Source organism: Podarcis vaucheri (genome assembly GCF_965113315.1).
Source record: "Podarcis vaucheri genome assembly, chromosome: 11".
Classification (NCBI taxonomy): Eukaryota; Metazoa; Chordata; class Lepidosauria; order Squamata; family Lacertidae; genus Podarcis; species Podarcis vaucheri.
The window spans coordinates 34,345,222-34,367,702 of NC_138749.1; the positions used below are offsets into that span (position 1 = coordinate 34,345,222).

Consider the following 22,481-nt stretch of genomic DNA (forward strand, 5'->3'; position numbering starts at 1 on the left):
TCCCAGAGCGAATACAACTCTTGTAGGCAAAGGAGCGCCAGCAGCCCAGTAGAGATTTCACCAGGCCAGGGGAAGCCCACAGCCAAAGTGCAAAGGCAAGGCTTCATACACTCTCAACAGAAGAACTTATACAACGCAAAACACAGTGTGCCGAAAGCAGAGAGCACATGCTCTTCCACTTCACAAAGGTGTCTTCAAGATCGAACAAATAGTTCATAAGAGACTGCAGCTTCATATGGCAGGCATTGCAATGCAATGCTTGTTTATCTCTTTCCCCTTGTTCAGTGGTGTTTACTCTTGGCTAAGCATTCACAGAATTGGCATTGTAAGCAAGATACATCTTTCATTATTCCATTTATCCTGCTTTGTTGATGAAAATCAAAGCTATTTAGCAAGTCTTTGACTCCGCTGTACTTGTTTCCATCAGAGTTTGAGGACCAGCAACATAATTAGTGTTCAGGAATGGGAGTTTTGCTTGGGGTGCACTGCATGGAGGGCTTAAGGAAAGTGGGGTTATCATGCATAACAGGGGAGAGTGTATCATTTAAGTACCCTTACCATACATGTATGTATACAGTTGCAATGGTACACACTGATACAGTCACCATGGCAGCTACGTTGTGCTGCCACCGCCAACAAGTACTGGCACCTCATTCTTTACTCCACAAAGCTCTCTGTATGTATGTGTGAAAAGTGGCAGGAGAAAGAAGCCAGAAATCAAATGGCACTATAAATATAGGCACCAGTATGCAAAATTGATAGGTATATGTTAATGGATTGAAACAATGGTAACAAAATTGCAAACATGACTGCATTACCTGTTGATAGGCTGAGCCGGACAGTATGTAATGATGTTTTGTAATTCGGCTATCATTATCTCAACCCATTAACTTAAAAATTGAAGTGCTGAATAAGTTTCCACCATCCTGTTTCCAAAGACACAAGGAAGCCTGCTATTTTCAGCAATCGGAGACGTCAAGGCAAAGATTCTTTGAAACACTGTACAGGCAAATTATATGTGATGTTTCCAGCGCAACCACTGACTGAATGAGTGAATTGTTCAGCTTTGTTGGGGGAAAATTGCTTTAAAGATGACAAAAATTGTATTTTGGTAAAAACAGCATTATCATAATCACATATATCACCGAGACAACTATCACCCCATGCATCGCCAAGGACACTGGGATTATTAGTAAAATGCTCTTTGGGAAACAGTGTGACAGATTTGACAAAAATTGTTGTGCCTTCCGCAAATGCATTATGCTCAATGGGAGGCAAAAGAATAAACACACAAGGCCCAGAAAATAAATATAAAGTGAAAGGGTTATTATCTTGTCAGCTTTATTTCCCAGGATGCATCAGCACTTAAACGCCAACTAAACTTTTAATTCGCTGATATTGAAGGAGATTTAACATTTAAATGTGTCTCCCTGCATATGGAATTCACGACCACAATACGTAGTAATGGTTATCAACTTGAATTGCTTTAAAAGGGGATTAGGCTTCCAGTGGCTAGTAGTCATAATGACCACATATTACTTCTGTTAGCAGAAGCAGTTGCCAGGGATCATGAGTGGAAGAGCGCTGTTCCAGTTCTGACCCACTGGTGAGCTTCCAGTAGAAATTTGGATAATCGCTGTGAAAGCAGAAAGCCAGACAGGCCTCTGGTCTGATCTGCCAGGGTTCTTCTTACGTTCTGGTGTTATTCCTTAACCATTTGAAAAACCATTTCACTAAGCTGTTAACCTCAGGCAAATACATTTACTGATGCTACTCCATGAAAGGGCTTTGAGACGTTGGCTTGGTTCACATGCAATGTCAAACCGTAGCTTCAGGCTCACAGAGCCATTCTTGCCACTCCAGATGGCGCCACCATGAGGTAAAATGAATGGACATATTGCTACTTGAGGCTGAGGCCAAGGACAAAACGATGCCCTCCTCCCATTCCACACATAGGCCAGCTGGACTGGGAGTTGAATCTTACTTCAACATGGGCAATGGAACAGCATCCTTTTCACAGCTGAGGGAAGCAGGCTAGTTTTAGGCATAGGCAGTGCAAGACAAGCCACGTGGCGTGTTCTGTTCTATCCTCCAACAGAGGGAAATAACTGGTGGGCTTCTGTTGAGTACAAGCAACGCTCAACTTTCACTGGGGTGATGTTCTGGGAATAGTGCCCAAGGCCAAAATTGTGTCTAGTCAAAATGAATTAGGTTCAATGGCAGGGGCTGGGGTTGCCAAATGCTTTTGCTTTTTCCTGAATGCACACCCCCTTTTTAATTTTCCCCAAGTGCATACAACTGAATGCACACAAGTTAAATGTGCACAAGTTGTGAGTTATACAAGTTGTGAGCATTGCCGGTCCTGAAAGACCTACATTGGCTCCCATTCCATTTCCGGGCACAATTCAAAGTGTCAGTGCTGACCTTTAAAGCCCTAAATGGCCTCAGCCCAGTATACCTCAAGAAGCGTTTCCACCTCATTGTTCTGCCCAGACACTGAGGTCCAGCTCCGAGGGCCTTCTGGCAGTTCCCTCACTGCGAGATGTTACAGGGAACCAGGCAGAGGGCCTTCTCGGTAGTGGCACCCGCCCTGTGGAACGCCCTCCCATCAGATGTCAAAGGAATAAAGAACTATCAGACTTTTAGAAGACATCTGAAGGCAGTCCTGTTTAGGGAAGCTTTTAGTATTTGATAAATCACTGTATTTTAATATTCTGCTGGAAGCCACCCAGAGTGGGTGGGGTATTATTATTATTATTATTATTATTATTATTATTATTATTATCTTCCTCCCGCCATCCACAGAAGCATCAGGGTGGGGGCTGGTGCATATAAAACTGCACGGGCAAAGACTTCCATGCTTTGTTAGGGTTAGGTTGTCTCTCAAGACAGATGGATACCAACAACACTGATTGGCAGTGCCTTTCCAGGGTTTCAGGCAGGGTTCTTTCCCTGTCCTACCTGGGAATACTTGGGATTGAATCTGGGGCCTCCTGCATGCCAAGCAGGTAACTGTACCACTAAGTCACAATGTAGTAAATCCTTGCATTTAAGTTAAAAGGGTCGGGCTGAAGATGAAGGGAAATGCTCTTGTCTGGAACTCTGGACAGCCACTGACAGCCAGAATTGGAAGTGCAAACAGCCTGAACTGATATAAGGCAGCTTCCTATATTACATGTGTGCTCATCCCACTGGTTCCAGTTGCATTTATTTTATCACCACTGTGACCAGAAATCATGTTTCATGTTAAGGAAGTGCAACTTCATTTTGCTGCTGCTGCTGCTCCTTCCTCCATCCATGGATCAGGCTGGGAATCCTTTGTGTACAGATTCATTCATGGCTCAAACCATTTAGCACACTGCATTGCTTGAAAACCTGGATGCACTGTTGCTTGTTTGTTTTGTCATTTAGAGCAGGGAACGTTGTCCTATTAGAAGCTGCGGGAGCTAATGAAAATGGAGGTGTTCTGCTTGAGCAATAGATTTCAGACTTGTCTGGTCTGGCTAATTCAGCAGGCAAAAACTCTATTCACTCCCTACATGATGTTCTCAAGCTGGATCGCATATGTGGTTAACGTACGTTTGCAAAACTACCCATTTTGCATTCAGGTGCTCAAAGCCAAAAATTGGCAGTTTCACACAGCTCTGGAGAGTGTCCAGCTGTGAAATGAAATTCTGTGTAGCACTTTAGCCTATGCAGGAGCGGGCGGAAAATCTTTTGCTATCCCAGTGGTTAGCACATACGACTTCCCGCATACAAAATGCAATGAGCTATCGTTTACAATGTTGTTCATTTTTATGAAGCAGAGAGAGTCCTGGATGATTAGCTGCTGAAATTGTCAGCCCTTCAGGCCTTCTTAACAAATATTTTGTTTTTGAATGAAGAAGATGATTGGTTCTGTATACCTGCAAAAAAAGGAAGGCTTGAGAAGAGATGTGCATTTTAAAACCAATATAGTCCTGTCTTAAAGCTTTTTGACCTGATTTGAAGCCTGAAGCCTGATGTACATTTCCTTGAGAGTAAGTCCCAATGAAGTCAGTGGGATTTACATCTAAGAACACATGTTATTTGTTTGTTAATTATATTTTTATCTCATCTTTAAAGGAAAGTCAAGGTGGTCATTTTATCCACACTGCAACCCTGCAAAGTAAGTTAGCTACAGCAACAGTGACCGGCCAATATAACCCTGTGATTTATTGATATATTTTTTTGCTAACTGGGATTTGAACCCTGGTCTTCAATATCCTAGCTTGGCCACTACACTAAAAAAATTCAGGGACATTTTTTTCCATATGCACAAAAATAAAACTGGTCCTCTCTTATAATAAAATAATGTTCTTTTCAATCACACGCTTGCATCATTCCTTCCAATCTAACTACTAGAAGCAGAATTTTAAAAATTGTATTATTTTTTAATATAAATGCTTCTACGAATTGCAGTTTTAAAATTAAGAGTTCTCTCTTCGTTAAATTACAGGGAAAGTGGCTCTTTCGAGAGGGCAACTGCAATGACACATCTGTGCACCGAAAAGAAAGTATGCCTCTTGCTTCAGAAATATATATTTTAACCTATTTGCAAACATATGCAATTTTAATTGATTGGTTAATCAAATAAAGCATGCATGATTAATCAGCGGCAATTTGTCTAACAGAGTTGCAGCCCCAGCTGTAAGACTCCGTACAGCAACAATTAAGTGCTTGGGATGGAAGATGCCAACAGGTGCACCAGCTGTGCCAGAATTGCACAAATAGTCCAGCAGTGTTACAGGAAGATTCACCAGCTCACCTGTTTTACGTTCTAGGTAGTGCTGAAACTGGAATTCTAACAAAACCTTGCAGGGAACATTCAAATACTGCAAGGAAGAGTGGCCTGTGTTCCCCAGAATATTAATGTATCATGTTCCTGTCTAAGTCTTAGAGACATACACAGCGTCATATGTGAACTAATAGTCTTGGTGGACTGCACTGGGGACCCCATGGTTTGTTTGATCACTGATGTTCTGCCAGCATGCAAACTACTATTGGGTTGTCATTGCATACACCAGTTGGACACTGTTAACTGACCCTTTTTCAATTAACATGGAGCTATCTTTTGTTTATTTCACCCAATTTCATTATTAGCTACCTTCTGTGGATCTGGTGAAAGTCTGTTGTCCATATTACCTGATATCCTTTTAAGTATTTTAATGGACAATCTGTGCTAAGCTCTCTCCAATGAAATCAGTGGGGCTTAACAGTGCTTAGCTTGGGCTGGTTGACAGCATTTTTTCCCTCTTCACCAAGCATAATGCTTTGCTTCTGTTTTTTCCTCATCTGAAGCTGCCTAGTCATTTGTAAAATCAATACCATTTTTGTCAGCATCTCTCACGTAATTTACCATCATACCTCTGAGGAGGTCTTATCGGGAATTAATAATGTAGTACCATTATTTTCCAGAGCACAGTGACTTAAGAACATAAGAAAAGCCTGCCAAATCAGGCCAATGGCTTATCTCGTCCAGCCATCCTGTTCTCACAGTGGCCAACCAGATGCCCACGTAAAACGTGCAAGCAAGACTTGAGCACAAAAGCATTCTCCCCTCCTGCAACTCCCAGAAACTGGTGTTCAGAGGCATACTCCCTCCGACAGTGAAGGCAGAATATAGCCATCGTGGCTCTATTTCTCCATAATTTTGTTTAATCCTCTTTTAAATACATTCTCATTGGTGGCACTCTCTAGTTCTTATGAGAGCTAATGCCATACTTTAACTACATGCTTTGCAAAGGTTTATTTTCTTTTGCCTGTCCTGCTTCTTCCAACTATCAGCTTCATTGGATGTCCACAAGCTCTAGTGTAATGAGAGGGGGACCAAATTTTTCTCTACCCATTTTCTCCACACTGTTCGTAATTTTATACACCTATATCACATCACCTTTTACCCACCTTTCTTCAAGTGCTGCAACCTTTCCTTATGGGCAAGTTGTTCCATCGCATTGATCATTTTGGTTGCCTTTATCTGAACCTTTTCCAGCTCTGCAATATCCTTTTGAGGTGAGATTACTAGGCCTGTACTCAGTATTCCAAGTGCAGTCACAGCATATGATATTGGCAGTTTTATAATCTGTTTCTTTCCTAGCATAGGATTTGCCTTTTTCACAGCTGCTGTATACTGGATCAGCATCTTCACTGAGCATATTTAATACAACCCCAGGGATGTTGCTTCTGGGAGGTTACCCCAGGAGGTCTTTGGGTAAGTAGTGACCAACAAGTCTAACAAATGATTATACTGATGGTGCATGTTTGTTTTCTTCCTTGGCTTTTATAGACAAGCGAGTTATAGAATGATTTGTGGGTGTTATTACTGAGAACAATAATATGAATAATATGCATAGACAAGCGAGTTATAGAATTTAAAAACAACACTGTTGCTGTTATTACTGATAGTACCAATATGAATAGTATTCACGTGTCAAATGAAATGCGCGCCAAAAACACGATGAAATATATGACATGATGCCCGTTGCCTTTTATTTAAGTAGTTCCTCGCGTTTTCCTTGGCGTGCATAGCTGTCAACTTTTCCCTTTCTTTAAGGGAAATTCCCTTATTCCAAATAGGATTCCTCTCAAGAAAAGGGAAAAGTCGACAGCTATGCGCGCGTGTGTGAAGGGGAATACGCTAAGCCCATAAACAACGACGACACTTTTATTAATAATAGTATGCATCTGTCACAAGTTAAGCGCATCAAGGAGAAAGAGGCAGCTTCGCCCTGCAAGCGAAGAAGCACGTGGAGCTGCCAAGGGTCTCCGTGCTCGCCGCTCTCTCAGCGCCACGTGTCGGGCAGTGTCTCTCCCACTCCAACCGGAGAGTTATCGCAGGGGCGCTTGTTTTGAAGGCTTCCTGCCGCCCCCAGCCGCCTTTCAGCCTAAGCATAACGAACGGGACCCTTGACGCTTCTGCTCCCGTATACGGGGCGTGAGACCGCGAGGCTGCCGCGTCGCTCCGCCCTTCCCTCAGCGCCGCCCAGCCCGCGGGAACTACAACTCCCATGATGCTTCGAGGTTTCCTACCCGCTTCGGCCTGCGTGATTCCGCTTTTCCCATAAGGCACTGGGCCGGGTGACCCCCGCCAAGCCGCGAAGGTCGTGTTCAGGGAAGAGGCAGCCAGTTTCCGCTCAGGTTCCCTCCGCTGCCGGTTGTGCGTGCTCGTCCTCCCGGCGCCATGTTGGGTGTCAGCGTCCGCCGGTTCGCCACCTCGGCCATTCGCCGTTCGCATTATGAGGAGGGGCCTGGAAAGGTAAGACGGGGCAGGGGAGAAAGGGGAGGTTAGGGCCTCCCCCCCCGCAATTTCCTCCTTGGGCCTAGCCGGGCCGGACCCAGGGGAGCTTCCCGGGAGGTATCTGCCCGCCATGCTGGGGTATTTTCGCCTCTTGGGGTCTCGGGGGTGCTTCTTGGTTGGCGCTTGGGCTTGAGGAGGCTGGGGGGGGTCCTTGAGGGAGGGGTGCTGATTCCCCTCCCTTCCATCCCAATCTCTCTAGCGAAGAGATTATTTTTCATTCGTTTTCTCGGAGGTCATATAGCAATCCGTTCCCCAGCCGTTGCTCTTCCACTAGGACCTTGCTTCGCCCTACAGCTGCTTACAACAACACCACATTATTATTATTATTATTATTATTATTATTATTATTGGTATTATTTGTACCTCGCCCATTTGACTGCCCTGAAGTACAGGGCAGGCGATTGGCAGCGGCGACCTCCCCCCCCCCCCGAAAAAAAAAGCTAAACAACTAAAGGGTGATCGTTCAAAAAAAGAGAGCAAAAGCTCAACAGTAACTTCCCACTAAAAAGAAAGCTAAACAACTGAAAACTGATTCCTCCCCCCCCCCCAAAGAAAACTCAAAAGCTTCGGCTAACTTCCCTCTAAAAATCTGAACAACTGAAGGGCAATCCCTGCAAAAAAAGCCCATCTTAATAAATACTAATTTCTTAAATTGGGGGTTAAAAAAAAAGAGTACAGTGGTACCTCGTGTTACATACGCTTCAGGTTACAGACTCCGCTAACCCAGAAATATTACCTCGGGTTAAGAACTTTGCTTCAGGATGAGAACAGAAATTGTGCTCCGGCGGCAGCAGGAGGCCCCATTAGCTAAAGTAGTGCTTCATGTTAAGAAAGGACCTCTGGGAAAAATTAAGTACTTAACCCGAGGTACCACTGTAATGCTATACGTGGGGGCAGAAATACAAGTAAATTTTTCACCAGTAGGGAAAATGGCTTCATGTAGGCTACGTTCTGCAGCCTTCATTGCATGAGGCAAATGCATTGTATAAAATGGGAGGTATGCTAGCGTGGATCGAAAGCCGTGGTTACCATTCGGTGGTCCTCGGACCCCAGAGGGTCCATGGTACCATTCACGTAACTAAAACTACAACAGGGATATCAAAAATTTCAAAAGTAGGGGGTCTGTGGCTTGGCTTTTGAAAAACGGGGTCTGCAGTACTTAGCTAATAAGAAACCACTGGTCTAAAGGGCTACTTTAGGTGGGATTTCTGATAAAGTACCCTGGTTTCATACTGGAAATGTCTTGAAAATCTCATTGGTTTCAAAATAGCACTGCAGTTTATCACAGGAGAGAAGGCTGTAGGTTGAGAAGCTTCCAACAGAACGTACCACTGGTGCACCTAACTCATTAGATTGATCATAGAATTGAAGAGTTGAAAGGTACAGCAAAGTTCATTTAGCCCAACTCTCTCCCATGCAAGAATCATTTTCCTAACATGGAGCTCAAATCCACAACCCTGAGTCCCATGCTCTACCAACTGAGCTATCTCAACATTGTGGAGTTTTCATATTCGATCCCATCTATAGAAATTGAACTCAGTGCATCGCTTTGTTGGCTTTAAGCATTGACATAGCACAATATTCTTGCCAATGCAACATGATTCTCTCTCCTTGGCTGCTAAGTTTCCAGTGGTACAAATGATGAGAACATAACAGTATGAATAATGATGATACTGTAAACGCTTTCTGATGTACCTAGTCCTCTTTGTGAATTCCGTTAAAGAAGAAGTTGCCAGAAGATCATTTGGAAGGGAAGCAAAATGGTGATACTGCAATAATGCCATGAAAATACAATTAGATCCTGATCTTAGTCTCACCTATGATTAATTACTGTTTACGCTGTTACGGAAAAATTCTGGGTGCGGGGTTACTCTGCCACCCAGCTCATCGGACTAAGTCCGTGGGTCCCTGCGGAAGAAAATGAGCTCAGCCGGACGCAGGAGCAAACTGCAGAAGATCCAAGTTTATTGCGCAACAGGTTCAAGGCGAGATTGAACAGCGAGAAAGGGGTGGCATGAACTTTTGAGATTTCCCTCCATGTCCCAGAATACAGTGCATGAAACGTCACGAATACATTATGGGAAGGTTGGGTTTCACAAGTTACATCATGAATATACTTTACACGTCATGAATACATTATGAAAAGGTGGGATTACATTAATTAGCATTTTCGGATGAGGGAGGGGGGATATGCGGAGCGGGAAATATACATAGATACACATTTATTGAGTACCGGTGGTGGCAAGACAATGGGCCAGGAATATACATCGTCTGTCACCTAGTATTGCCCGAAGGAAGGATTTGCAAAACTATCTGACAGGATTAAGAAGTTCCTGCGTACGTGACCTGCCGCTTTGGGGATTATGGAAGTAGGGACAGCATCATGGAGTCCAAGGGGAACTGAGTTGAATGGCACCGAGAACGAGCAGATCAGAACCACGGCTGATTTTATATCAATTTTTGAAGATTTCAGTGATTTCTAAGCCACTCTGTACTAGAGAGCAAAAGCAGAAACAGAGTGGATACATTGTAACAGGATTTTGACAGTATTACTTGAGAGATTATGGAGGACAGGGGAGGGGTGATGGAGTCCTAGAGAAATTGAGCAAATATATTGTAGTGAAGAAGACATTGCCCCCCCCCCCCGTTCCGTATCAGTCCCCCATTCGGAGATAGATTTGCATTAAAGTTCTGTAAGAACTTGCAAATATTTTCTCCGCACCCTAAATCTCGGTGAATGGGATGTGTGGCTTTATGCAAACCTGAAAGGGACTTGCAAGCCATGCCTCTTACGGTCATTTGCAAGTATATCAGTGCAGGTAGCTGCATATAGGGTATTATATAAAGAACATCTCTTGTATTTTGTTGCTAAATTACTTGTGGCATTCTCAATAGTGTTTTATGCTTTGCACCTAACAGGAAGGTCTAATTGACTGAAAAATGCAGTTGGTGTTTTGTCCTTCGCCATTTTTGTGTGTTTCTCAGGTGTCAAGCTAGCTCTTCTGTGGTCTCACACTGACATAGTGCTACAGCAACACATCCTGTCTGTTGAATCCCCTCAGGGCTTTCATTTAACCATGTCGCCTGGCATTCACCATAGCTGGCACAGGTTTGGGCATCTCTGAGGGAGATGTCTTCGCCTTGGCCTTTAGCTATGGGATTTTATTATAGGCTGTGGTTTTGCACGCATGGGGGTTGCTCACTTGCACTTAAAGGACCAAAAGGCTAATTGCAGCCTGGATACACGTGCCCAATTCAAACTGAGTCCAATTTGAATTCATCTTGCCCCATGGTTCTCAACTCTTCAAACCAATCTGTTAAAAGAAAACCATTCTTAACAAGGGCAGTTGTCCAAATAAGTCAATTTAAGTCTATAAGGAATCATTCCTGCTAAACCAAAGCATATCCACCTTCATGTTTCTTAGAAGCTTCTCCTTGGTAAAGCAAGTTTTAGCACATTTTAAAATGGGTAGGGAAGGTTGGCATAGTGCCAGGTGGGACAACGAATTGTGGTTATCTAAACATTGGACTACACAATAGTGTGAGCTATTAGAAAGTATAAAATGCATGAGAATTCTCCACTGGTGTGTAAGGAATAAGACATTAAACATAAAAACAGTTACACACAATAAATTGCCCCCCTTTGTGGAAATCACACTGTCAGACACATTTCAACATTCTTACATAATAACACATAATACAAAACAAAATAATTAAATATCTGTTGCATATCTTGACACCATTGTGATCTTTTACGTATGTATCTTTTGAATCTTGGAGCAGAGGCTTGAGGTTCAAGTGAAAAGATGTCCTTGTAAGTCAACTCCACCCCCCTTTGTCAGGCCCACTCCCCCAGCAGTCTCTGTTGTCTGTTGTTGCTGGTCTTGCGATGGCGAAGTACTGAGTTGAGGGGTTGTTGCTGCTTTTCATCATTGCACATCTGTAGAAGTGATATCCTGTAAGGGGGCAGGGTTTTGGGGTGACTTAAAAACACAGTTAGACAAGGAAAGGGCAAAAGGTAAAAGGGATGTCCTCCAGTTTCCATGGGAAGCTGCAAATAATAACAATCTTAGTGGATTAAACATTTTATTCATTATCACATTTCCATATAATTACTGTGATTATCTGCTAAGTTTGTTTGCTTTCCTTCACTTAATTTTTGTTGTTGTTGTTCTTTTCATATTATAAAATAAAAAATTACTCCACATGTATAGAAAGAGAACTGTAAAAAATACAAAGGTTAAAAAATAAAAAAGAAAGCAAAAAATTAGATTACCAGTTAGATGAAAATGGACTTGACACAAAGACATCAGATTCAGAAAATAACTATTATTAAATAGTACAAAGATATTATCAAAACCACACATATTACTACTGGACTGGAAAAAATGGAAAAACAATGAGGAAAACTTAAAATTCACCATGTGCTATTCAATAAAAGAACTTCGTGAGACTGACTTTCAACATGTGATGAACATGTCCCCCAAAGTAAAACACAAACACACAAAAATGAGCTATGAGGAACCAAAAATAAATAAATGCTAAGACACACAATTAATAAGTAACCTGAAGTAATCTGTTTTGGCATTCTAACATCCCAAATGAAAATAAAAGTGTTTCTTGATGTGACATCAGCTGTAATGTTAATAGCGGAATACTGGGAAATGAGTTAATACCAATAAAATGAATGGCAATTTAAAGTTGTGCAGGTACCTTGCACTAGCCAAAATGACAGAATTAGTAAGAAATGCTCAGGCCAAAGGTAAACAAGTACCATTCCACAAACAATGTTTGGTTGTGCTTCGATTAACTTCATAGACATCATGGAGAAACTGATTAAATAAATGAAAACAGATTATTTGTAACTTAAAAAAATGTCAAAGGCACAAAGAGATAGAGGTCACTAATACAGCAGGGATTCAGACTTGTTTCACAGAACAGAAAGAAAGTTGCTGTGGGAGGAAAAGGGACAAACACTTTGTTATCAGGGTTCACATATCCTGTTAAAAGGGAAAATTATTTCATGTGAAAAGTCTGTCAGGAAATGCTGTTCCTAAAATTCCCAATCAGGGGGGAATGCTTTGATATTTACCTGTGAAAAGAATTTTGCATGTTAAGATTTGGAACCTGGAAAGCTCTTGACTTTTGATGGGCTAGTTTTTTTTTTGTTGTTTTTTTTTGTAGCCTTTTGTCTTAAGTAGCCCCTGGGGCAAAGACAGATTAAGGGTGATTTCCCTCAATGGTTCTGACTTTTCTTTTACATTTGGAAGAAACCTCCTCTCCCTCCTTACAGTCCCCCCCCCGTCCTCTCTCTCTCTCTTCTTTAGCTGATCTAGCCTCTGTGCATGTGCAGAGTTCATGTCTCAGCAAACCTTTTGTACTATTGAAAATGTTGCATCCTTTGGCTAAATTAACATTTGAATAAGGGAAGGGAAGGGTATGGAGTAGATTTTGAAAACAGGGTTTGATTTTAAACAAAAAAGAGAAACTCAGCAATTTAAGTATTTACCAAAGCTAGCGATTTCGGCCCAAGCAAACGAGACTGCTTCCTTTATGTACAGGAAAGGGCTAATATCCCTCTGGCCATTCGCGGAACAATCAACCGCTCTCTTATTTATGAGTAAAAATGGCCAGAGAGTTAGAATTCATAGGAATTTTTTTTTTTTTAAACATTCTCAGTCATTTCGGCCTTACCATTTGCAGACAAATGGATTGGTCAAGGCTAATTCTACTTGATTATCCATTTGTATGTGCTTAAACTTTGAGTAGACTTTTAAGTCTGATTTTTGTAAATAATAGACAAAATGATAAACACTGTAATCACTTAAATGCTTGATATCACCAGTTCTGCTTCAAACATCATGGCTTTCACCTCTCATCCCACCTTTTAAAAAACAAAGAGCCAACCTGGGCTGAATTTCAACTCATCAGCCACAAATTGGGAAAGTTGAAAGGGACCTGGGGTCATCTAGTCCAACCCTAAAATACAGGGTTCATAGCAAGATTTGTACTACCAGAAACACACACATACCTATAGAAATTATCTTTAAAGGAAGATTGAAGTTAACATTTTCCTAAGATAGGGAGAGGATCTTTTATAAAGCAAAGTTAATTCAATTGATATAACCACTCACAAATAATTACAACAGCCATAGATTTGACAATTTTGTTGAACTTGCAGAGCAATAGTAAGCCTAATCTATGCCCCCCCTTGCAGTTTCCTTTAAAGGAAGCTTACTCAGGAGTAAATTTACCTGGCACAGAATAAGAAGGAGAAGGAGGGGAAAAAAAAAACCCTGAAAGAGACAGAATGAAACAGGGGGGGGGGGCATTTTCTAAGAAAAGAGGCCAGGAAGTCTTATAGAGACTGATATCAGGAGCCTTACAATAACTCTTCTGTCCAACCAAATCAAAGTTAAAACTGGACTCAGATATTTTCTTAGAAGGAACACCATACTTTCATAGGCATATGCTTAATGAAATACATACACTGCATTTTAGCTTGAGAGCAGTTGGCTCAACTAGGCTTTTGCAGCAGAAACATTAGGTTATCAGCACCTTCCAAAATAAGACTGTAGACTCGCAATCTCAAAAGTTGGGGCAAAGCAAGAGGTGGGGTAAACATTTGCACACTTCATTCTCATTTTCTCTTATTTAGGACTGCTAAGATCCAGCATGACTTCCTTAGATTTAAATTTTGAAGCAAGCTTGCAGTTTAAACTATGCACACTTAAGAAAGGCAGTCTGCCAGAGACAGAAGGAACAGACAACACACATAACGGACAACATGTAAACATACATATTCTCATATATGTATTAACAGACAACACACATAACAGACAACATGTAAACATATATATTCTCATCCTTTAGTTGGTTATTGCAAGGAGATGGGCCACTACCTTTGGCTTCATTAAGTGAAATTAGTAGGAAGGTCCCACATGGTTTTATGAGCCTCCTTGCCTCTTCAAACACACCACCAGGTAATCAGACTGGTAGGGCTCACAACGCTTGGTTGACTGGGTACCCCTTTATAGATGCATGCGTTGCTGTTGTTGCTTTTTTGCTTTTTCCTTTTTTTTGGGGGGGGGTGTCTGGGATAGAGAAGGGGAAAAAAGAGGGGTTGATTAGGATTGGTATGTCTAGGGGTTTGGTACGCTTAGTACAGGGACGTATAGTAAAGAGGAGAAGGGGCTTCTAGTTGCCTGGCAACTTCCTTAGTGGGTTTTAGAGAGCTCTAGCTATCCGGTTCCTTGCGTTCCATTTCCTATTTCCTTATTTCCTTATTTCCTATAACCTGGGGTCTCTTTCCACTCTGCCGGTCCTGCCCAATTCCTCATGGGCTATCCCTCCTGGCAACCTCCTACCTATCGTCACATCTCAGGAAAAGGGGCCCTACTGGACGCCCGCGCCATGCAGTGCCAGATCGGGTGGTCCCTGGATAGAATTTCGGGTCGAAAATCCCCCTTGCTTTCGGAAGCGAGCTTACAGTACACGTGGTATGTAGCTCGACCGGTGCGGCTGGGATTGGGATAGAAAGCAAGACCACTTCCTGCCCCCTAGAAAGGACGCTCGGGAAGATCGGAAAGAGAGCTCCAACCCCTTGCTTTCAACTGGGATGCCCGTTGCAGAGAGTCGGCTATCTTTCAAGTCGGGTCTCTCCGTCTTACTTTCGGGCTCCCAATTGGTGCGGCTGGCTGGAGATTTTAAGGAAAAGGGATAGAGCTCAGAACCCCCCTTTCGGGTTGAGCAGCGGTCCACGGTCTCTCTCACTAACCGGACCAAGAGAAAGGCAAGAAGGAGCGATAGAGAGGAGGGCAGAGAATTCAGTTGCCAGGAGACTTCCACCCCCTTCCCACCAGTGCACTGGATTTTCCTTTTTCCTTATACTCACGCGTCTTCTATGATGATCCCGGGATCGATGAATAAGCCGGCTGGATCCCTCTTTTGCTCCCCGGCTGCACTCCTAGGGCTTTCGATTACCGCCCAGAAGATGGCTGGGGGTCCAAAAGGATCTTCCCAGGCAAAATGGCCTGGAGCCGGCTGAAGATTTCGGGGCCCCCAGTCAGCAGCTTGGGAGAACCACAAGCCCCACGTTGGGCAGCCAACTGTTATGGAAAAATTCTGGGTGCGGGGTTACTCTGCCACCCAGCTCATCGGACTAAGTCCGTGGGTCCCTGCGGAAGAAAATGAGCTCAGCCGGACGCAGGAGCAAACTGCAGAAGATCCAAGTTTATTGCGCAACAGGTTCAAGGCGAGATTGAACAGCGAGAAAGGGGTGGCATGAACTTTTGAGATTTCCCTCCATGTCCCAGAATACAGTGCATGAAACGTCACGAATACATTATGGGAAGGTTGGGTTTCACAAGTTACATCATGAATATACTTTACACGTCATGAATACATTATGAAAAGGTGGGATTACATTAATTAGCATTTTCGGATGAGGGAGGGGGGATATGCGGAGCGGGAAATATACATAGATACACATTTATTGAGTACCGGTGGTGGCAAGACAATGGGCCAGGAATATACATCGTCTGTCACCTAGTATTGCCCGAAGGAAGGATTTGCAAAACTATCTGACAGGATTAAGAAGTTCCTGCGTAAGTGACCTGCCGCTTTGGGGATTATGGAAGTAGGGACAGCATCATGGAGTCCAAGGGGAACTGAGTTGAATGGCACCGAGAACGAGCAGATCAGAACCACGGCTGATTTTATATCAATTTTTGAAGATTTCAGTGATTTCTAAGCCACTCTGTACTAGAGAGCAAAAGCAGAAACAGAGTGGATACATTGTAACAGGATTTTGACAGTATTACTTGAGAGATTATGGAGGACAGGGGAGGGGTGATGGAGTCCTAGAGAAATTGAGCAAATATATTGTAGTGAAGAAGACATTGCCCCCCCCCCCCGTTCCGTATCAACGCCTTTATACTCTTTTAAGAGTCAAGCAGATGAATACCCTGATCAAAGCCTGGCTCAAATTGTACATGAAGTCTTCCCATATGCAGAGCAAAAATCTGTCTTGGTACCAACACTGACACATTTTAAAAATATGGCTGAATGCACATTGAGTACAGTTAAATGATAATGATTGGGATCAGAGCAATTAAGTCTTTAATTTCCTTCACTTTTTCTAGGACTTGGCTAAATTAGCTTTTGCACGTATTAATAACTTGGTACCACCGCTATAAAAGAACTTCAAAATTCTTGTCTCTCCAGAACCTCCCTTTTTCTGTGGAAAACAAATGGCGATTATTGGCAATGATGGCAGCCTTCTTTGGAAGTGGATTTGCTGCTCCTTTTATTGTAGTAAGGCACCAGCTGCTCAAGAAGTGAACATACAATAATGGGTAATTGCTGCTATTTGCCTTAAATCTCTCTAAGTTTGTTATTGTGTGCCAGTCTATTGTAACAACTATACATACACTCTGAATTTATTTTTGTTTTAATACTAAATGTTTGATTGCTGGTGAAGAAATACAAATATTACTGTGTTTGAGTGGTAGGTACTTTTCCTGTGAGTAGTTAAAATTCTGGGTAATGCAGGTAAAGGAAGTTGCACACATATAGATTGCCTTTGATTAAATCTAGATTTGAATTGGCATCAAAAAATTAAGGTGGGAGCCCTCATTTAAAGGCACTAGCAAAATATTTAAGCTTGTCAACTTCATAACAGTTTGATCTCTGCTGTTGAGCTGAAAAGTACTTAAGTGAAAGGTGTTGCATCTTTGCCTTAACAGCTAGATCCTGAACCAGCTCTCTACCATTATGTACCAGTGATGGGCCTGATATGTGCACCTTCACTGGGAACTGGCGTAGTATAGTGGCATTTTTACCTGCTTCCCCATAGTCTCCACCACCTTCTGTGCTGGTGATCATGGATGGCAGGTTTGTAGATGCAGCAGCGGCTATGCCATTTCTTTAAGCCGCACTGTTGCTGGCCAGGGGTTTGGAATGCCCTCTCCTCTAATTGTTTAAAGTATAACACCTGCACAAAATAGTTTAAAAGCTCTTCAGACACAATAAAGGCATTTCAAGATTGTGGCATATATAATAATAAAAGAAACTTCTATAAAACAAGAGCAGGGGCATGGGTCATTGTTGGACCATCTGCATGCACAAGATCCTGGATCCAGCCTTCAGAATTTCCAGTTGAAATGATATTGATTAGCAATTAATGGGAAAGATCTCTCCCTGGAATTTGGCAAACTGCTGTTAGTCAGGGAAGACAGTAGTGGACCAGATGGATAAGTATTCTGAGCTAGTACAAAACAGCTTCCAATGTTCACATCAGATCTAATTTCACACTGTTCAGTGAAACGTTAATGCATAAGTCTGATCTGTATGTAATGATGCCTTTGGAGTATACTTCACAATTTGATTTAATTTAATTCACTGTAAGGTATTTATAAGGAAGGGCTTTTGGTCTGTTTGCCTGACTTATTTATTTCTCTTTCAGAATGAAGATGGAAGTTTATCTAGAGTACAACTTTCTTTTCTGAAAGAAAGCATACAACTAAGACTAATCACACTGGATGTGTTTGTAAATAAAAATTAAATCTGAAAATAGAGTGTGGGCTTTTATTTCTGCTTGCTGCTCAGTTATTGAAATCCACAATGCAGAATCATTCCATCCTCATTGAAAATGGAGATGGGACTTTTACATTTTGCCTTAATTCAGTCTGTTTGGTTTCTTCATACACACACCTTTCAGTTTCTCTATAATATACAATTACTGGTATAAATCTGGGAAACTTGAGTTTTTCACTGAGGGGATGATGTTCTATTTGAGGGTGTTATCAGTGGCCCAGCTCCCATTGATAGGGGTCCAGCTGTGGGCAATGTTGTTGCAGCTGGACTACTTTTTCTCTTGCACTCAGTGTTGGTATGCCACTCCCAACTGTAGAAAGCAGCATGGTTTGCTCCTAGAGAAAGTATTGGTCTGCAATCCTAAGCATTCTTAATAAAAAACAGTTACATTTTAAACTGGAATTCCTATACTTTAGTCTATTATCGGGGGTGGCAGTCCTCAGACAGAATTCGGTTTTTTACTGCAGCCCTGAGGTCCACCAACCTAGACTCGTGTGCAAAACAGTGACTCTGGTAAAACATGCTAAGAAATAAGTAACCGGATGCCTCTGAATACATGCTAAATTCAAGAATTCGTCATTGGTACCAGAACTAATCTACCTGCCAAAATCCATTTCTAGTTTTACTACAAACATTCTTTTTCCAACAGTTTCCCCCCTCCCCTTATTTTTAAGGTGGGGAGCTTTTTGCATGTGAGTGTTGCAACCATGTGTTCCATCTGCTTTCTGGCCCACTAATTGTTAAATTTAAAGTAAGGCAAGTGATCTGCAGTGATAACCAACTAAGCCAAACCTGGACTAGATCCACTGAAATCAATGGACTTGGCTGCAAAGGGTCTATCCCGAGTATGACTTCTCATTGGCTATCCCCCTTAGAAATGACTAAGCAACCCTTCACAAGCAGTTTTTGTCTTAAGAATTTTTACAAGTGCCTTGCTGGATCAGATAGGCCTTGTAATCAAGTGTAATTTACGAGAAATGTCTCAACAGATGGGCCACCAGAAATTAACTGTTAAACTACTGGTGTCTTAGCTACATTCTGAACATAACAATCTGCTTGATTAGTGATGTGAGGTGAGAATATCCTCCACAAACTAAATTCTAATGTAAGAACCTGTTTTACAACCCACATTTAAAAAATCTAGTAGTAGATAGGTAGCCGTGTTGGTCTGCCATAGTCAAAATAAAAAAATTCCTTCCAGTAGCACCTTAAAGACCAACTAAGTTAGTTCTTGGTATGAGCTTTCGTGTGCATGCACACTTCTTCAGATACACTGAAACAGAAGTTGCCAGATCCTTCTATATAGTGAGAAGGTGGGGAGGGGTGTTACTCAGAAGGGTGGTGGGAATGGGAGATAGGCAGATAGCTGAGAGCCTCTTGACGACTCTTAACGACTGTAATAGGTCTTACAGGAAAAGGCAAGGGGTGGGAAGGTGAGAAATGGTTTAGTTATGTATAGTGAGATAAGAATCCAATGTCTTTGTTCAGCCCAGGTCTTTTCATGGTTTTAAGTTTGGTAATGAGTTGTAATTCAGCAGCTTCTCTTTCCAGTCTATTTCTGAAATTCCTTTGTAGTAAAACAGCTACTTTGAGATCTTGTATAGAATGTCCTGGGAGATTGAAGTGTTCTCCTACTGGTTTCTCTGTTCTGTGATTCTTGATGTCAGATTTATGTCCGTTTATTCTTTGGCGTAAGGTTTGGCCTGTTTGTCCAATATAGAGAGCTGAAGGACACTGTTGGCATTTGATGGCATACACAATGTTAGACGATGAGCAATTAAATAGTCCCGAGATGGTATGTGTGATGTTGTTGGGGCCAGTAATGGTGTTGTCCGGGTGTATGTGGCAGCAAAGTTGGCATCTGGGTTTATTGCAGGCTCTGGTGCCAGTGTCTGTGTTAAGTCTGGTTGTAGTATTATTGTGGGTTAGGAGTTGTTTAAGATTGGGTGGTTGTCTGTAGGCAATGAAAGGTCTTCCTCCCAGAGCTTGAGAAAGAGAACTGTCATTGTCCAGGAGAGGTTGTAGATCTCTGATGATGCGTTGTACTGTTTTAACTTGGGAGCTGTATGTGATGACTAGAGGTGTTCTGTTATTTTCTTTTTTGGGTCTGTCTTGCAGCAAGTTCTCTCTGGGTATCAGTCTGGCTCTGTTGATCTGTTGTCTAACTTCATCTGCTGGGTATTTTAGTTCTGAGAAGGTTTGCTGTAGATCCTTTAGGTGAGAGTCTCTGTCTGTAGAATTGGAACAGATGCGGCTGTAACGTAGTGCCTGGCTATATACAATGGACTGTTTGGTATGTTTGGGATGGTAGCTAGAGGCATGTAGATATGTTTGTCGGTCAGTTGGTTTGCGGTATAAGGTGGTGTCTATGCGCCCATCCTGTATTTTTATAGTAGTGTCCAAAAAATGTATTTCTTGCATAGATTGATTCATTGTAAGGTTGATGGTGGGGTGAAAATCATTAAATTTCTGGTGAAAGGTGTCCAGGGTCTGTTGACCATGTGTCCAGATGATAAAAATATCGTCAATGTATCGCAGGTACAAGAGAGGTTTGAGTGGGTAGGAGTTCAGGAAACGTTGTTCTAAATCTGCCATGAAGATGTTGGCATACTGTGGGGCCATGCGGGTGCCCATTGCTGTGCCGCTGATCTGAAGAAACAGGTCATCACCGAATTTGAAGTTGTTGTGGGTAAGGACAAATTGGCAGAGTTTGGTGGCAAGGTCCGCTGTGGTTTTATCTGATATGGTGTTCCTTATGGCTTGTAAACCATCGTTGTGTGGGATGTTGGTATACAGAGATTCCACATCCATACATAGTAGCTAGTAAATGATAATTCAAGCTGTGATATGCAAGTGTTAAGTAATGAATAATGATTTTTTTTATCCAGTTAAATTACTGGGCATTGTGTCATTCCCCATTTGCAGTTCTGAAATGTGAGCTACAGAAACATTTTTTAGTTTTAAAAATGTTTAATTGGATGAACATTTGTATTTGTATCTCAACTATATGTAATAGCCTTTTTTCTATTTTGGTGTGATCTTATTCTTAGCAATTTTACACCCTTGGCCATACAGTGTGATTTTTTTACAGAAAGTAGCTTTAATGCTTAATCACTTAAAAGTACCTAGACCTGTACAGATATGTGTAACAGTATGTGAGGTGGCCTTGATTTAAACAGTTGATGTTTCTATATTATTATTTAGTGCCAGTAACTGGTATACTACATGCCTATTAACTAATTATATAATTTTCAATGCATTAAAATGATATAATTTTCAATGCATTAAAATGAATATTCTATTTTAAATGAAAATTATCTAATATTCTCATTAATTGAGAATATTATCCAAAAGATTATTCTTGAGAATTTAATATCACTATGCTTGATCAGACCAATGGCCCAACTGTTCTCACATGGGAGCATTCTTGTCTCTTTTCAGTAGCTGGTATTCGGGAGCAGTACTGCCTCTTAACTGGAGGCAGAACAAAGCCATCATGACTAATAGCCATTGATAGCCTTGTCTCCAAGGAATTTGATCCTCTTTCAGAAGCCACCCAAGTTGGTAGCCATCGCTGCCCTCCTGTGAGAGCAAGTTCCATAGTTTTAACTGCTGCATGCAAAATGTGCTTTATTGTGCCTGAATCTTATACATCCTGGCACCATTGTTCATACTGGGCACAAAACTTAACATTTTGAGTCCTTTGTATTTTGTGTTCTCGCCCAGTAGAAAGCAGATGGGATAATTATGTAAAACTCTCCATTAACGCCTTAGTATGGTTGCAGTTTGTAACTAGATACTACAGAGAGTCATCCATTACCTACATGCTGAGATGCAACACAAACGAGTAGGAATACTTGTTCAAAGAGGGAGGCTTTTTACATTTGGCCAAATAAGCTACAGATTTCTATCTAAACATAAATTTCACATAGCACTACTGTTAATACCCAGAATGAGCAGTAATATTAAATACAATAAAAATGATAGCTCAGTTGGTTCGAGTGCGGTGCTGCCCAGAGTGGCTGGGAAAACCCAGCCAGATGGGTGGGGTATAAATAATATAACACCAAAGTTGTAGGTTCAATCCCCATGCAGGACAGTTGCATAGTCCTGCTTTACAGGGAGTTGGATTAGATCAGTAGTTCCCAACCTTTTTTTGGCCATGCCCCACCTAAGCATCTCTAAAATCTTGACACACACACCCCTCCAGTTACATATTATTCAAAAAGTGAACTATAGTGGTACCTCGGGTTAAGTACTTAATTCGTTCCAGAGGTCTGTTCTTAACCTGAAACTGTGCTTAACCTGACGCACCACTTTAGATAATGGGACCTGCTGCTGCTGCCAGAGCACAATTTCTGTTCTCATCCTGAAGCAAAGTTCTTAACCGAGGTACTATTTCTGGGTTAGCGGAGTCTGTAACCTGAAGCGTATGTAATCCGAGGTACCACTGTATTTACGTGGAGGAAGCCTAAAAGGCCATCCACTGTTAACTCATTCTCGAATCGCCTCCCCAAAAAAAGAATCAAATTGCCCCCCATGGGGCGTCTGCCCCACATTGGGAACCACG

At 42.0% G+C, this 22,481-nt stretch overlaps 1 protein-coding gene across 1 annotated transcript; it reads left to right on the forward strand.

Moving 5' to 3' along the window:
- Nucleotides 1-7,096: 7,096 nt before the first annotated feature.
- COX7C (cytochrome c oxidase subunit 7C) lies at nucleotides 7,097-17,888 on the forward strand. Its single transcript, XM_082191732.1, has 3 exons — nucleotides 7,097-7,273; nucleotides 16,541-16,671; nucleotides 17,781-17,888. The coding sequence occupies exons 1-2, from the start codon at nucleotides 7,199-7,201 to the stop codon at nucleotides 16,655-16,657; spliced, it is 192 nt and encodes a 63-aa protein (XP_082047858.1). The 5' UTR covers nucleotides 7,097-7,198; the 3' UTR covers nucleotides 16,658-16,671; nucleotides 17,781-17,888.
- Nucleotides 17,889-22,481: the final 4,593 nt, after the last annotated feature.